The 17,800-nt window shown below is 53.8% G+C and overlaps 1 protein-coding gene across 1 annotated transcript in view; it reads right to left on the reverse strand.

Moving 5' to 3' along the window:
* LOC122372671 (protein O-mannosyl-transferase TMTC2-like) overlaps positions 1 to 17,800 on the reverse strand; it is a 59,743-nt gene that overhangs the window by 2,353 nt on the left and 39,590 nt on the right. The window contains exons 4-8 of the mRNA XM_043350183.1: positions 16,133 to 16,247; positions 14,998 to 15,083; positions 14,498 to 14,742; positions 13,677 to 13,817; positions 12,739 to 12,820 (exon numbers count right to left, since the gene is read on the reverse strand). Coding sequence (XP_043206118.1) covers positions 12,739 to 12,820; positions 13,677 to 13,817; positions 14,498 to 14,742; positions 14,998 to 15,083; positions 16,133 to 16,247 — 669 coding nt within the window. The remainder of the gene's footprint in view (positions 1 to 12,738; positions 12,821 to 13,676; positions 13,818 to 14,497; positions 14,743 to 14,997; positions 15,084 to 16,132; positions 16,248 to 17,800) is intronic.

Raw genomic sequence — 17,800 nt, forward strand, 5'->3', positions numbered from 1 at the left:
TTAGCCTAATGAAGTGGTTGGTCTGTCAATTCTGCCGGTTGGTCGATTGGTGAACCGTCAATCTGAAAGCTGGCAGGTCGGTCGGTCGTTACAGTAGGCTAGTAGGTCGGTCGGGCGGTCGTTCTGATAGTGGTCCTCCGCCTCGATTTGCAGGTTGATGGTCGTTCAGACTTCAGAAGGTCGTTCTATCGTTCGTACTTACTTACTCCTCGGCGACAGCTTTGTCGACGGAACGGGAGCCGAAGATCCGCCTCCATGCCGTCTCCGCTCCTTCCAACGCGCAGACGTCGGCCAGGGTTCGACGAGACACCGTCCCGCACGCGACCTGGCACGACATCCTCCCACGGAGGCCGCAGAGGCCCGATCTCGCGATCCAGCCCGGCCTCAGACCGACACGGGCCATCCTCCCGACTTCCGCTTCTCCTGGGTTTGGCTTCCTGGCATCGTCAGTTTCCATCTTGAATTTGAGTAGTTGCTGGAAGTCGGAAGCCGAGAGGACGATCCTGCTGGTAGCGGGCGCGCCAGTGCCCGCCAGCCGGTCTGCCTTCTCGTTGACCTCCACGCCAGCGTGGCCTGAATTCCTGAAGTAGAGCCAGGTGATGCGCCTGTCTGTCCACCATTCAGGGGGCGAGACGCCGCCCTCCAATGTCCGCAGGAGAGACTGCGAGTCAGTGGCGACGACGATGTGCTGACAGTCGGGTAGGAGCTGATTCAGGGCGTTTAGTCCAACAGTGACGGCCTCCGTCTCAGCCCGCATGCTCGAGAGCACGAGCCGCGTAGCTCCCGATACGCTTTGGGTGAGTTCAGCCGAGCGGATGAAGCAGCCCCAGCCGCTCCGGGGAAGGGGCTCCCGGATGACTGATCCGTCGGTGGCCAGCAGCGCGTCGCCCTCGGACATCAGCTCCTCGGTTATGTTCTATCGTTCGTCTGTCGGTTGGTCCGTCCTGAGCGTTTGAGTGGTCGGTTATGTTACCCGGTCGGCCAGTTACGCTAACCAGGTGGTCGGTTGGTCGGTTACGGAGCCTCGGACGGTTTACATATCCTTGGTCGGCTATGTCGATTTGGTCGGTCGGCTATGTCGATTTGGTCGGTCGGCTATGTCGATTTGGTTGGTCCATCGGTTCGTTGGTCAGTCAGTAGTACCCGTATGTTACCCGTTCCGTTCCGTTGGTCGGTTATGTTACCATGTTACCCGGTAGGTCGGTTGATGGGTTATGTTACCCTATCTGTCGGTCGGTTGGTCTGCTTGGTACCCGGTCCACGGGTCCGTCGGTCGGTCGGTGACTGGGTTTATTCGGTCGGTCGGCCTGTTGGTCGGTTGGTCGGTTATGTTACCCTGTCCGTGGTTGGGTCGGCTATGTTAGCCGGTCGGTCGGTCGGTTATGTTACCCGGTTCGTCGGCCACGGGGCGGCTGGTCGGTTGGTCGGTTTTGTTGGTCCGTCTGTGGGCCGGTTATGTTACCCGGTCGGTTGCTCTGCTATGTGCCCGTTCGGTCCGTGGGTCGGACGGCGGTGCTAACCACGGGACGGCCGGCTGGTCGGTCGGCTATGTTACTCGGCCGGTCGGTTGATCGGTTATGTTACCTGCCCGTCGGTCGGTTGGCTAGTCGGTCGGTTATGTTACTTGCCCGTCGGTCGGTTGGCTAGTCGGTCGGTTATGTTACCCGGTCGGTTGCTCTGCTATGTGCCCGTTCGGTCCGTGGGTCGGACGGCGGTGCTAACCACGGGGCGGCCGGCTGGTCGGTCGGTTATGTTACTCGGCCGGTCGGTTGATCGGTTATGTTACCTGCCCGTCGGTTGGCTAGTCGGTCGGTTATGTTACCCGGTCGGTCGGCGGCGCTAACTGCACGGGCCGGCCGGCCAGCCGACACGCCTCTCTGGCCGCCACAAAGGGCGCACCGTTTGATGGTAAGCGACACGGCAGTTTTTAATGTAGGTGACAATGCAGCCGAGATTAAAGCCCGCTGCGACCGACAAAAGTTCTGCATAGTCATTTAGTGCACAGCCTTGTCTGCAGCTGGAGCCGAGCTGATGTACGAATTACATGTAGGTATTTGAGCCTGCGTGCGGTGATAATAAATATATAACGCACCGAATCGTATCCGGTTAGCTTTTGCGATCCATGGGTTCACTATGCCATTCACTGTCTAATTGACCTGTTGCTATACAGACGTTCGTAACACACGAGCAGTCCAGTAGGCACTGGGGCTGGCTCGTTAGATACAAATCAATTAACCAATCTGGGCGAATCGCTTATGTATGACTGGGAAGTTCTGCGAATGTCGCATACCTCGGGCATGCACCCATTTGCTGTGCATGCCTGTCAAGTTGTTTGTGACCGCTCCACAAAAACCGGCGGTTGTCCGCGCTCGCGTGCAGGTCGGCTGGTTCACGGAATCGGCCCGCCGTCCTCCCCACGTGCCTGGTAAGGCAGTGCGGAGGTGACACAGCGCACCGGCCATCCGTATAGCATGCAGCGGGCTCCTACAGACACCACACGCCAACCAGCCGTCCGATCGTCCCGCAGACATGGCGACATCCTCGTCCGCTTCGTTCGAGGTCCTGTTCTTGGGTCTGTAACTCTACATCAACGGCCCAAACCCGGACCGACCCACACACGATCCGAACGGCCACATGTCACCCACTCGTGAGCGGTGCATCGGCGCATCTAGCCAAACAGGAAACTGGCCGCCGCCGAATCCGCTGTCCGGAAAAATGCACCATTTTTCCTGTCGGTGTGATAATGCCGACATTGGTCCGGTCGACCGACTAGCACGTGATCTGATACGCACCTATGGAATGCAAGTATCGGCCGTATTAATTGTCGCTTGTCTAGATTTGGCCGAATGACGTGGAGTGGACTGAACATTGGCGTTTCGAGGCCAATGGATGGAACTATTGGTGATGGGTCTGCATGTGAGCATCAAGCATACTGCGTCGTATTGTGTCGTGAAATAAGGCGGCTGCTAACAAGTAACAAAAATAGTAGCGAAGTGCGCACAAGTTTGGTATGGGCAGCACCGCAATGTACCTGAATCATGGGCTGGTTGACAGAGCGAGACATTAATTGCCGTGGTATTGCTGTGCATTGTTTGCAATAGAATGCCATTGAAACGTACCGCATTTGTCATTTGTTGTTGTCAGGCAATTAAATATCATTTGAGTACAGTCGGCCATTTACGTGTCAGAAGCCGGTAAAATATATGACCGTTATTTAGACATGTGGCACGGAGTTCGGACGTCACCAGTGATGATACATGTGATGGTTTTCGTTGTTTGCCAACAAAACATGCACGAAGGCAAAAAATTTGGCCTGACATATCATTATCGATCAGGGTACATTCGCCGTGTGTTTAATATCAGCCGATGGCTCATTTAGAAGACGCGTTTAATCAAGCTGCGCTCGGCTAAGTGCACACGTGCCACCCAGAACGTAGGTACCAGGCGAGCAGCCAGCCGCTTCATATACCTATCGCCTGGCTGGGCGCGGGCCCGTGCTGGAACAGTATCAGGCCGCACGACACGAGTCCCGTTTTCCACTGTCCAAGGTCTCCAAAAGCACAGTGGCGACTGCAAGCGATAACAGCTTAGTTCACAAGTTGCCTTATGTAAAAGGGCTTGCCGATCGCAAGACAACGGCCATGGGCGTCTACCGTAAATAGAACCCATCGTCAGGATGGAAAACGCTGCCATGACCGGCATGAAAATGGACGCAAGATTCTGTTTTCCACATGCAATGACGAAACGATAGCGGCTCATGAAATCGCTTGCATGGATTCATAGAACAAGATGAGTGCACCGAGCTTCGGAGTAACGCTATGCAAATTAGCGGGCATTTTTAGACGAGCTATCACGGGTTCGCTTTGTCTACACCTCTCACGAAACCATTCCGGGTGGATTTCTGAGCCAGGTGCACTGCCCTGGAGCAGGAGACGGCCAGTCAGAGCCCAAACGGCCCCGCCGATCGCCCCCATATCATGATTGCAGCGAATAAGAGCTGCCCTCGCCACTCCCCAACCCAAAGGCAGCAGCACAATAACCATGCCGATGCTGCGATTGCCGCTCTGAAACCGCCTTCCTGCATGTCGGCCACCAATCTAATCGTCGAAATCACCACCAAACAGCCGTCTCTACAGCCTCTCCGAGCCGTCCGCGCTCCCAGCTTCTCTTCATTTCTTTGATCAAGCTCATCTCTGAGCTCAGCTTCTTCGAACCTATCCAGTTACCCAGCCAACCCTCGGCTAACCCGGGCCGGTCTCTGACCTGGCCTGCGGCCTCCCCAAACGGACCACTCGCACGAGCCCGGGTGTCGGCCGGCCGCGCCCGAGGTCGGGCCGCGGGCGGCACAGTCGCAGAAACCGCTGGCGACGCCCGGACGCCGCCGGCCCGGCCGTGAGATGATGTGCTGACACGAACCCCGGCCGGCCCAGATGATGGTCAGTCACGATACGGGCCCCGGGCCAGACGCGGCCAGTTGGATGGCAGGATGACCGGCTGGCTGGCTGGTTTTGGGATCGGCTATGGGCCAGGAGGGAGGCTGTATAAGGGAGTTGGTAATGGAGAACCGCTTGATATGATTGCTAGACAGCTGGATTGAAGGACAGGTGTAAGCTGGACGGAGTGACTGTCAAGCTGGATTGTGAAGGCGTTGAAATGACTTCAAATGATGTCCAGCTGAATTGGACGAGTGTTAGACTGGGTTAGGTCGCTGGCCAGGCCGGGCGAGCCCCGAGGGTTGACCGTTTTGGCGTTGATTTAATTATCAGACGAACGTGAGCGAATAAAGCGAATAAACGAACGAACGAATAAGCGAATAAAGCACGCTCAAATAGAATAGGCGATAATTAACGACTCTAGTAAGAAATCCGCAGGCCCTAATATGTTGGAGGTTGCCTCACTATGCTGGCTACCGAACTATCACTGGCTCCAGCATTTAATCATCTTTTGGACAGACTAGGTTGACTAAATAACTCATTGAACTTGTATCCCGCAATTAAAGCCATGCATGCATGAAGGTCCCTTTTAAGGCCCGTCTTATTACAATTGCTTTTGGTTAAAGCCGTCATTAGCCTTAGCCAGAAACTTCGCTTCATTGTGGCCCGGATGCAGAATATCTTTCGGACATTCGATCATCGCTCGGTTTTACAGAACATCCGGAAAGTATGTAGTTTAGGAGTCCTGAGTGATTTTATCTCATCGCGGCTCTATACCTACGTCTTATGGAACAGTTTCGCTCGTATATGCTGACCATATGATATAAGGCTGACATCATCAGACCCGCCACCACCGCCGTTACTAAGTCAACCGTCCTTCGCGAGGGTATCATCAACGAGCGTCATAAACGGACATCGTCAACGGGCGTCATCAGCGACCGTCATCAGCGCTCGTCATCAGCGTGCGTCACGTCATCAGCAGCCAGCGGCACTGATGACGCTCCGTGAGAATCGGCGTCACGGGCCATGGCTTTCCGTCACGGTTACGGCGTCATGGGCGGCGGGCTACGCCTCACAGCCGTGTCACGGGCGGCGTCACGGGCGGCGCCGGTCGACGTGACGGCGGCACGTCACTGGCGTCACGGAGCTCCGTCACGGCGCCGCCCGACACGGCGTGACAGACCACTGTGACGGACGGATGGACGGCGAGCGAGTGTCTTGGAGGACGGGAAGAGCCCTCCATTATAAGATACAGAAGAGAGACCAGCGCGGGAGACGAATTAAGGCAATCAGTAGCCCCCCCCCCCAAAAAAAAAAAACAGAAACAAGAGTAAGTTGCAGACTTAATCAGCGTTAAGAGCTGGCGTTTGAAACACCGCAGGCAGTACAGGGGCCCGTGTGAAGGGCCACGGCTTGGCTGGCAGCAGTGACACTAGCGATGTCATAGCTCGGTCGAGCAGTGATCAAGCTTTTATGATATGACGTGCTATTGACGAGCTATTGTCTGCTGAGCCAGGTGTCATGACCCGGTCGAACATTGTCTCCCGCTCAGACGAAGTGTCGCAGGCCGGTTTGATTAACTGCTGGCGGTATAGACAAAGCTGAATGAACGACGAGAGTGCGGTGACGGCTGTTTGTGACGGTTAATGACGGTCGACCATGCTCAGGTGAGCATAGCGACCTCCAGATCATCGTCTCGCCCTCTTTCCGCTCGTTTGCTAACAGACCGGGGCGGGATGCGGTCGTGCAGAGGACAGGCGTCACATCACACCTCTCTGGGGCGGTTCCCGGCCGATTGTCGCCCATCGGAGCGGGGTCAGTCAGCGACGGGAGGGGGGGGGGGGCGACTGAAGACTAGTCGGGACAGCTCGCGGTCTCCTGGCCGCCGCGGTAGATCCGTCGGCGGCCGGCCGGCCTCGGTGCCGCTCTGCCGCGACTCTGATTGGATAGGGAGGAGGGGCATGGGCTGCACTGAGCTCGGGGCCTCTGCCGGCTGGCGCCGCGACGCGCGATGCAACATGGGAGAGCTGGCGGCCGGCCGGTCCGCCATTTTGTCCGCCGCCGACCCGGCCCCGGTGACGTCACGGGGCGGGCGGTGCCAGCCGGCGTCACGGCGTCACGGCGGGTGTCACCGGACGGCGGTGACACCTCGGGGTGACACGGACCGGCGGAGGTGACACCAGACACCACCACTGTCACCACGGCGACACCAACATCACAGGCTCGGTGTTTGTATTTATGGCTTCATCGCGCAGCCGCGCAGAAGGCTCATGCAGATGCGGATGTAAATCAGAATTCATAGCCGTCGTCACTGGGCAGTAAAAGTGTATCCGCAGATGGGGAGTCGATAGCCGCGTCCCCGGCGAGTGGCATGACACAGGGGTGCTGTCCTAGGCGCCATGGCCGCGCGGTGGTGATGTGATGGCGTCAGCGGCTCGTCGTCATGGACCCGGCCCAGACGAAGACATTTCGGAGACGGGGACATGTCAGTAGAACCGGGAGTGTCAGATCATGGCTCTACGTGTAGTAGAGCCTAGAGGAGTGCAGAATAGGACAGAGGATAATAGCAAACAGGAGCAGACTGACAGGAGTGAGCGCGAACGTTTACTCAAGCTATCGACGAAAGGACACTGAGATGATTTAGGTACCAGCGCTGTTCCATGAAGATGAAGGGTTGCCATGAGCAGCTGAGCTGCACGGATGGCCATGAATATGCGGACATGTCGCGGGAGGACGCTCTCACACGGAAACAGTCTGGCCAGCTGTGCCGCTATATGATGTATGCTTAAAACACGGAACGTCACATGTCCCGACATTTTTAGCGGTTGATGACAGTTACCTCGTAGCATTTCGGCTGCATGGGGAAGATCGTCCACCCGGAAGACATCGGCCGTAGACCTTTCTGCACATTTTAGCAGATGCTAGATCCTAAATAAATGCCCAAAGTAGCACTGAATCGCGTTCCAGGCTAGAATGTTTCCTACGCTATAGGCACACGGGTATAATGCACGAGTTAATTCAGAAGTTCTGCTTTGGCGTTTTCCGCTCGCCGGCGTTGCCGTTGGAGCTACAGTCCATCCTCTGTGTCCGACCGCGAGGTAACACCGGCACCCTGAATTGTCACCGTACTCGGCCACATACCAATCTGCACGCAAGGACCATCAGCAGCGAAACAGAAGAAGGAGAAAAACGCCGAGAGCGTCCGACACACAGCACACAGTCCCACAACATGCTGTAACCGTGTAGGAAAAACGGCCAGATTCCTGCACGTAATGACATTAAAATACATAGGTATACTTCGTGTTATCCAAGGCAGTTGACATTTTCAAGCTACAAGCATCCTGCTGGGTGAGCTACATTGAAGAAGCATTATAACTCAAACCGAACATACAGCTACCATTGAAATAGCATCGGACGATTTAACTGATATCTTAGCCAGAGAACTTTAACTGGCTCATTCATTCATGAGCCAGTGTAAAGTCGAGACCAAAGGTGAATAGTGAAGAAGAGAAGAGAAATTTGCTTAGCGACTCGATCTCTGTCAAGGCTTCCGTCGGGTCCCGGCTCGCAGCCTGCTATCATGTTATCAGAAATATCAGTCTTGAAAGTCTTCCTCGGAGCACAGTGAGTTCTGAAACCACGCAGTCTCAGAGCCGTTCGCTTGTCGGACCAGACGGTCAGATGCCTGACCACAGCAGTGCGCTGTATCAGGTCAAGCACACCGAGTGAGCGAGGTCGCAGCGGGTCGTGACTCGGCCCGGTCGCACGGTCCGCGCCTGCCAATCTGGCCGGTGACCCTTCAGTCACTGCTGGGAGCCAGCACCCGCCGCCGAGGGCTCACATCGCGTCTGCCCTCAATGGGTTCCCGGTGACTGGCAACTGGCTAATCCGTGGCCAGGGCTGTCTGGGAGAGGGCTTCTGTGCGGTAACTGACGAGCCTGGGGTGTCCCGTGACGCCCGATGGTAGACCTGAGATGCCCGTGAATCGTGATGGCTGATGAGTTAAGGACGGACAGTGGGGTGCTGCTGAGGTTCTGCCGCGGCTGAGCATCCCCGACGCCCCGTTTGAGCGTCCCACGGGAATAGCCGACATACGCCCATCGAATACGAGCATACGGATCACAGGACATCCCCGGCCCTCGATGGATTGCCTGCAACGACGGCTGGGCCAACCGCTGAATGAGCTGCTGGATGGGTCAGAAGAAGGAACAAGGGATCACCGGACTGGTCGCCGGACCGATTAAACGGTCCGATTAAACCGACTGACCAAACTGACAGACCGCACCACTGACTGCCACACGGTTTGCCAGACCGACTACCAAACGGCCACACGAACTGACCGAAACGAAACTGACGAGACAACCGAAGGGCCCTCAGGACTGACCACCGAACAACCCCCTGGTTTGGCTACCACACGGCGCTGCGGACCGACGGCCGTACCGCGGTTCCTCGCGCGTCGTCCGGGGCCGGGTGTCGCCAGATGTCAGCGATGCCATCAGTCTGCGGCTATCTGGCGTCGACAGCAGCACCGCATCGCGGCAGCTCGGCACCCGAGAGGCATTCTGATGGTCGACATTTGCATGTCATGCATTGGCGGAACCTCAGATGGCGGCGATTTCCAGAAACTGGCGGCCGCTCGCGGCTCGGTGGCGATGATTTACGTCCTCGGCAAGGTTTGCAGCTCGGAGGAACATGTGCTAGTAGCTACTGTGGCGCGCCCCGGCAGGTTTTCCCTGCTAGTGTCACCTCCGGAAGTGTGACGACGGTTGCATGTGTTCTTTTATTCAGAGGGCATTGTTTCCAAACAAGAAGAGATTTTCGCCGTCCAGACCAAGGAAAGTGGACAATAGTTTGCCGATCGACCATAACAGGTGGTGTCATGATTCATTAACTGCAGGTTCTAACCGAACATTTATTGTCCAACGTATAGTGAATAACTATTAATCAGAATTGCCTTGAACCATGAGATGTAGCGGCAGTTTCATTCCATTATGTGCATCTCCACATCTTGAGTGATGCAATAAGAAGATAAATCCCCTTTTTAAAGCTGCTGATGGGTCAGGCTGATGGTCAATGTAGCGGACGCTTCTACCCTACATCCGCGAATACCAAGTGAAATAAAGCACTAGAGCTGTACCAAAAGAGAAGCATGGTAACTTTTTCTTATTATGCTGTACCCTCGTCTGGCAGAGAAAGTTCCATAATGGCATTCGGAAGAACTAAAAACGAATGCTGAAAGACCACCTTCCCGAGTGCCTCTCCGAGACTTTGTTAAGCACTAAGAACATTGTCAGTGAATGCAGGACATTGAAGCGCCTGTTAGCATAGCCAGACTAGCATCTGCCACTGAGTTTTCTCGACCTATAAGTGCGCACCGTAAATGCAAATCCACGGGTAATGAGCAGTTTGTTTGGCTGGCTGGCTTTCCCTCCACGTGACATGTGGGCGGTCGGGTCGCTGAAAGTCGGGTCATGTGGTGAAACCCGGGACCATATGTGAAAAGGAGACGACTGGGCGAACACTAAACTCAGGTAGGCTCAGGACTGCTAAATATTTCAGATGACCAGTCGAAATCGTCCTTAGTGCAGAAGGAGGCAAAGGCAGATTTTTTGGAACGTCATCAAACGATGAAAACTAAAATTTCGTATCTGAAAATTTTGTATGGTGGTTGGCACTGGTAAACTCGGTGACTCATTGAGATATTCAGTCAGTCGCAGCAGTTAACCCACCCTGCTGCCTGGTATAAGGTTCCCAGCCCAGCAGCTGTCATCTGTCAGATTTCAGAGTGGTCAGCTGGCATCTGTCAAAACTCCTCGCCCTAATTGCGAACTGCCGGAGGGCCGAGCGCCTAACTACCTGATCGCCGAGACCCGTCTTCTGACAGATAACCTATGCCCAGCTGTCATCTTTTCATTCCCCAGTTGTTATTTATCAACTACAAACCTTGCCCCGGTCCGTACTCGTCAGATCCCCGGTCTCCAAGCTGTCATCAGTCATATCCCGGTCTCCAAACTGTCACCTGTCATATTCCCGCGCCTCTAGCAGTCACCTGGTCCTCAGGTAGCGGGTCTGTCTGACACCTGACCGTCAGGTCGCGCGGCTCTGTCCGTCATCTGACCGTCAGGTGCGGCTCCGTCTGTCACCTGACCGTCAGGTCGCCCGGCCGGCTCTGTCAGCCGGCCGTCGGGCCATCTTCCCACCGTGCCGTGGGCCGCGGTGCGGTAATATGCAAATGGTGCGGCGCCGCGCGGCCCGGCGGCGGCCCGGCCCGGCTAATCGTACGCCCGATTACAGTCATCACGGCACCGCCTCTCCCACGGACTCGACCCTAAGTGCTTTTTAATTTCTTCGATTTTGTGTCACGAATGGCCGACTGGCTGTGTCGCCGGGCGGCCGACCGTGTCACTGCGGCGACCTGCGCTGTGGAGGCTGGAGCTGGTTGGTGGAACGTTGGAGTATGGAAACTGACAGGGCAAAGCCAATGGAAAATGAATAACGTGTTACTGTAGCATGGAAAAGGATCGACATATGTCATCAGATGAGGGAAACTGATTGATGGCTGAACGGAGATGGACCGACAGCTGTCATCGGGTGAAGGGAATAGAGCAGCACGACAAATGTCAGTGGTTAAGATAGCTGTTCGAATATAGACCGAAATTTGGGATGATCTTTAGTCAAATTGTTGATGCTGAGCGCCATGATGTTGAGCGCCATTGCAATCGAACATAAAGGCTGAACAAATGCGACACGGACCTTAGTTTGTCCTTAGGAAATGATGGCTTAATGCAAGCATCGATTGACAGCTACCGTTGTGTTTGAGTGAAAGTAAAAAAGATAACGAAAGGAATTAGGATAGAAAGACATGAGAGGCAACGGTTTCCTTACTTTGCTTTAATACAGGCGACATTGAAGAGGCTTTGGAGGGTTATCACGGGAAAATTAACATAAATCCGGGGAATGTCCACTGGACGAGGGCTAGATTAACACGTATAGCTGTTACTCGCCTTTCGCATGCTTAGTTTGACGTTGATGAAAAGAACAGAACAAGGACCTGTCGGATCCTACACTTCGGAGTCTCCTTTTGGGTGAAGAAACCGACCACAAGAAATAATGTATGCACATATGCCGTTTTATTTCATCATGCTGGGCATTGGCCGTCTACAAGGAACAAGCGGGTAATACCTTCTTTGAGCAAATTCTTTGTTATGCTCACGCTAGGCTTATCAAAGAAGCACGAAAAGAAGTGGTTGACACCTTTCTACTTTGTTCGATGCCGGTCCAGATAGGCCCTTTGACCGGCCGACTGGAGGGTTGATGATGGTGGCACGTGTGGGTACCGCCTGACCGGTACCTATGTACTGACGCCGCATGAGGTCATCCCTGAGACAATGATGCAAACCGTTTATCCTTGAGCTCTTGCGTCAAATGTTGGTGACTTACGGCAATATTATGTGAAAAATCACGACTTTGAAAATACACTTCTGCAAGGACTATGGATTGGCCGCTTGTAAGTGCTTGAAGATCATAAAGCTGAAGTTCAAGCGGTTGAAATGTAAATGAAGTGGTTTAGGGATGCGATCCTTGAGTCTAAAACATTCCCTAAGTGAGCATTTGCTTGGTTTAGCTGAACTTGTTTCCTTTACGAAGTTCCGCGTATTCGATCCGAATAGTTTGCTTCGTAGATAGCACGCATGCGATGTATTTTCAGTGTTGTTGGCGGTGCCCCAAACAAACACCCACTGCAACGGTGGTGACGGGCAGCATGAAAACTAACACATGCAGAGCGAAGCTGAAGTGTCCACTCATAAGGCGTTAATGTAACGGTCACGATTGGAGTTACCCGCCGCTGCGTTTCTCGACATTGAATACGCTTTTGGTGATAGTGTAACATGTGCCGTTGCAGTTTCCACTACACCGGTGTTATTGTTCTATGCAGTACTGCAGTCGCCAGCGAGTCCGGTGATAGTGTGCTAGTGAGCACTGCAGTCACCAGTTATTTCAACGATACCGTGCGATTTACGCTACAATTCACGTCTGTGCGCTCCTCTTTTCCCTTCGTTGATGCTCAGGGTTGACACGGGACCACGATAAGCATCCCTTTGCAAATATTTGGAGGGTGTTCAAGAGTCGTGATAACGCCTTTGTTGCTAAAAACGCCCATGTCTTACTCAGTTTCGCTATATGTTACCAGCATTTAGCGAGACCGCACAGCGTTATCGTATAACTGCATATGGCACATAGCACTGCGTGGTGCTCAGAGCGACTCTCTGGTGACGGTGAAGGTGCTGGAGAATGCCACACTCACCATAGTGTTGGTACACGACCGGATCGTTGGGCGACAGCTCCATCGCCTTGACGAACCACGTCTCGGCTTCCGCAGGACGGCCCTGTGTGGCAGACAGACCCCGGTCAGCATGGGGAACGTCGACTTAATACTGTCGGTGTTCGATTCACAGTAGACACAGAACGTATTGGTATCGGCTTGGCAAAAAACAAGCGTTGACACTTAATGCATAATTACTGTCTAGGTGATTCACAAAAGACAGGTTTTGCGTTACAGTTTCAGTGCGACGCATATCAAGGAAGGCACTAAGAACAAAAACGTTCTAAATTGCGCAGAACCCGTCGGAAATAAGTCCGATAAGCAACAACGCCAGATAAACCGATAGCTAAATGTCGACTGTCAGCATTACAACCTTTGTTTCCGTTGGCGACCTTTTCAGTTGCAGAGTTTCCCATGCTACTGCGCTGTGTTTGTTCAGAAGCTGCAAAGTGAAATCGCGATAACACCGTATGAACCCGGGTATCGGCAACATAACTACAAGATAATCTAGTAGCAGCCTTGACAGCAAAGCGGTGTATTTCGTCAGTTTTGACATAATATGGATGTCGAGTATTTTTACCGCCAGCAGCAGCATCAATCATTTTTTACCACGACAGCCTATATGTGACAATGTTCCGTCCCGGAGGCCGGCCGAAGCACGGCATTGTGTATTTTTGCGCGGCGGTTAAGCGCTGCCGACCAGTAGGCACAAAAATGCTAAGCAGCCTGCCGAGCAGCGGTGCGATCCGGCCGGCTGCGGTCGGCGGTGGCCAGAGCCAGCCACTTCCCGGAGATCCACTTATCCTGTTAACTGCGGACCGGGCGCCCCGAGCTCCGCCGCCGGCCGGCCGGGCGGCGAGTCTAATCGCGGTACTGCCGGCCCGACGGGCGACACGGGAGGCAGGGGGACGTGTACTCACCATCTTGGCCAACAGCTTGCCGTAGGTGAGGTGGGCAGGCACATGGTCCGGCTTGACGCGCAGCGCCTCGCGGTACCAGTGCTCGGCCTCCGCCAGACTGTCCATCTTGAAGTACGCCTCACCGAGCATGTTGTAAAGGCTCTGCCGATCGGAGAAAGCGGAACGAATCCTCTGATTTCATGGAATATCGGTGCAGATGGAGAGATAAAAGATAAAATTGTCTGCAGTAGATCGAAGGACACTGACAGGGGATAACCAGCAGATTTTGTGGGGTTTCTGCGCTGCACCGGGGTTCCAGTAGCAGACCAAACATGTGACCGATCGGCAAATAATCCCGGAGATGGTCGATGAAAAATATAAAGCTGGCCAGATTACAACAGTACATATACTCTGCGCCGTGGCCGCTACCACAGAAGTTCGTTATCACGTTTGACAAGTGCATCAAGGCCCATCGCATCATAACATCTCTCTGTAATCCGCTTGGATGAGGTAAGCCACAGGCATCGGGAATGTTTACGAGTTCTCACCACGGATTTATCTGCCTACTGTTGATGTTCGGCGTACAGAGAGATTTACTAAAACACGGAGCTTTCGTGACGGATACAGAGGACCGAATGGAACGGTTATTCCGTCATGGTCACTGGCCAGACAATGACGAACACACCTGTACAAACAAATGCCACTTGAATGTTAACATTTTCACCTGTAGTGCACCTAATCCATATAACTGCTCATCTTTGACAAAATTATATCCCATCCCTCTCCCGGGAACACACCCATTGAACTGGTAATTAAGCAACCCTCTCTCCCATTGAACCTACCTGCGGCTGATAGTGCGGTGGCATCCGTTCGATAGCCTCCTGGTAAACGGCGATCGCCTGGCGAAACTGGCCCTCGTCGGCGTGCAGCCGGCCCAGGTTGAACAGCGCAGATATTTTGGTGGCCTCGTGCGTGCGCGGGTCCTTGAGGCCGGCGCCGTCCAGCGTGGAACAGTGCCGGTAGACGGCGGCGGCAGCGTCCCGCTGACCCGACAGGCCCAATACTAGGCCCTTGTTCAGGTGCGCCACTGCAGGTCACGCGCGGTGAACGGTCAGGAATCTGAATGCTGCATCGCGTGGTGATGACTGATGGGTACACTGGACAGCTGTGCAATTTTGAATCGGAAAAATAGCCAAATTATGCAATAAAAATGGAAACTTAGATACATAATGTTACAAGTTTTCCTCGGGCGTTGTCAGCTGTGTTCGGTTACGCATGTGTCGTGTTGGCAATGACAAATGGTTGCGTGCATGACAGTGACATTTCCCCTGCGCATACTCACTGGCCATCCTTGGTCGGTACTGGATTGCCTTGTCATAGGACTGCAGCGCCTCGTCGTACCGCTTCTGTTCCTGGTAGAGAATGCCCCTAGGAACACAGACATCGCCGTCAATCTACCGATCTACCGCAGACGTCCACGAGTTGTTAATTCTGGGCTCGAGTTTTGAGAAACGAGTCACTCCGGTCCCGACCATGACACAGACCAGCCTTCCAGTCGTGAGGCCCCCGAACAAGCGACAAGCTATTAGTGAGATTTCATGTCTCGATGAAGCGGAATCAGGATTTATCGTCAATCACTGGCTGATCTGCTTTCTGGTAACCGAGTTTGCAGATACACGTCTGATTGCGGCCGGTAACAGCACAAATCGGGAAACTCGGATCAGCCGTCCGGCCACCAGAAGCCATTAACAGCTCGGGGAATGTCGGCCCGTGGCGCGCGGCGCCGACCGCTCAGGAAGTCAGGCGCCGCGCCCGGTAGCGCTGTCGCCCGCGTGTACCGCTCCCGTTTCCCGGTGTCGCGGCGGCCAGATAAGGCGCACAGTCGGCCGCTGGCGGTCACCGGTCGACGGCGGCGGCAGCGCGGACATGACGCGTCCCCCGCGGAGGCCAATTAGACGGCTAATTAGTGGCCAGAAGTCGGCCGGGAGACGGACAGAGCGCAGCAGCGACAGGTGGGCACGGATAGACCACCTGACGGCAGCGCGCGGGACCGCGGCTGGTGCACCCACTGGCCCGCGGTCCTCTCAGCTCCCGGACACAGAATAACCATCCAAAGGGAGATTGACGGTCGGGAACGGCATGCGAGAGCAGCTACGGTATGCGGACAAAGTGCGGGACCTACATGCTCTCACTGAATTCACAGCATACGAGTACACTGGCATAGCAGACTTTCATAAACCGCTAGCACAAAGAGGATGTAGTTACGTGTGATCGAAATTCGAAAATACATACATAGCAAGACCACATGTGCAAAAAGACCACATACATATGTAACCCAGCCCAAAGTGGTCCTGACGGTACCATATACATCTTTAGATCTGATGTAGATCTATTCGGGGCGCCCTGAAGCTCTCATAAGCAAATTAATATGCAATTAAGTTACATAGTCAACCCTGCAGTGTTTCTAATGTACTCACAGGTTGTAGTGGACGTCGGCCATGTTGGAACGGTGCGAGAGGGCCATCTTGTAGGCCCGCTCGGCCTCCTCCTTCATCCCGTTGGAGCTCAGGATGTTGGCCAGGTTGCCGTACGCTGTCGAAAGGAACACATTGGGGTCAATCTTAACGTCAAACGTCTGGGTTCCAGGGCAGCAGAACGAAGAACTTTCTGCATCAATCATCTGCTCCTCTTCTAGTCAGACTGCAATCAGAAGTCCAATATCCATAAATTTAATAAATGTCGACATATTTTGATGAAAATAAAAGTACCTTCTACAGGGTGAAAACAAAAGCACCTTCTACAGGGTGAACCTGTAGCTTCTACCTGTAGTGAAATAGTATTCCAGTGTATCCAGTATTCGTACATAACAAGTAGAATGTTGACTTGCCTATTTAAGGAATTTCATGATATTTATATTCAAAATCACACTATCAACACAGCTTTTAGGCACGTTGATGCAGGTAACTGGATGATTGTCTTACAATGAGGATTTACCACCGCGTGAGGTCAGTTATTTCAGAGCGGATTAAATCGGTGTGGCCGTCGGTATATTCCTTATTTGAACACATTCATTCGGGATAATTTTTCATGATAACCCAATTTCACCCCGCCTTTGCATCGTCTTTTGCACCCTAGTGACCCGACCCCGTTTCCCGTTGCTGACAGTGCTAATGTTTTCTATGTCGCATATACATTTCATGTTAACATCCAGAGCCCTTCACATAAGTTAAAGCAGCGTGTTTTAAACCCTTCGCGCCCGGCTGAAAGCTTCGTTTTGTGTGAATAGTGCCTAACACAGCGTGTTCATTGCCCTCTGCGCACCACTGCCAGCTCACCCTGCCAGCTGTGCCATGGACAGTGCGCGCAGCTCATAGTTAAACATGAGCGGCGGCTGTGCCGAGGGGCGCAGATGAGGGCGTCGCCGTGCCGCGTGCACCGTCCGGCCGCCATGTCCGCGGCCGGACGGACGCGGCGGTGGCAGCGGCGATCCATCGCTCGCGGCCCATATCCCCGTCCGAATTATCCCGCTAAGCCGGGCCGCTCCGCTAGTAATTGGCGTGATAAATAGAGGCGGGAATATCTCAATGGACGATCGGCGTCGGCCGGGCCTGGTGGCTGGCGGGTGCAGCCGCCGGTGCGCCAGATTGGCCGCAACGAGCCGCAACTGTGCACGGTGACTGGGAGTCGGTCGGCGTCCAGATATGAGTTATGGCCGACCGGGCTCTGAGCTATCTATAGCCGGACAGAAAGGGATGCAAATGTCCGCTGAGTGGTACGCTTTGACTTATATGTCACAGTTCATTGCAGTGAAAATATGTCTGTTCAGTCTGTTTCGAAAATGAACTGAATGAATGCTTCAAATTTTGAAATTTATGACATGTGACAGTTTGTGGATACACGGCACTGAAAGAGTCTCAGGTAACTAATCGTGCTTTACAAACAACAGGTCTACGAACTCAAGAATTGGCGCAGTTGTCTTAAATTGGGCAAGCCCGGCACGAAAAGACTTTCAAATGGATCCGCTTAATGTGTCTCGACCTCATACAAACAAATCTGTAGATCTCCACGTAATCAATTTTTCATGACGTTTAACATCTACAGGCTATACAGTTGAACAGACATTGATTTCAGGCGACTGATCGGTA

Source organism: Amphibalanus amphitrite, unplaced genomic scaffold, assembly GCF_019059575.1.
Source record: "Amphibalanus amphitrite isolate SeventyFive unplaced genomic scaffold, NRLGWU_Aamphi_draft 001384F_arrow, whole genome shotgun sequence".
Lineage (NCBI taxonomy): Eukaryota > Metazoa > Arthropoda > Thecostraca > Balanomorpha > Balanidae > Amphibalanus > Amphibalanus amphitrite.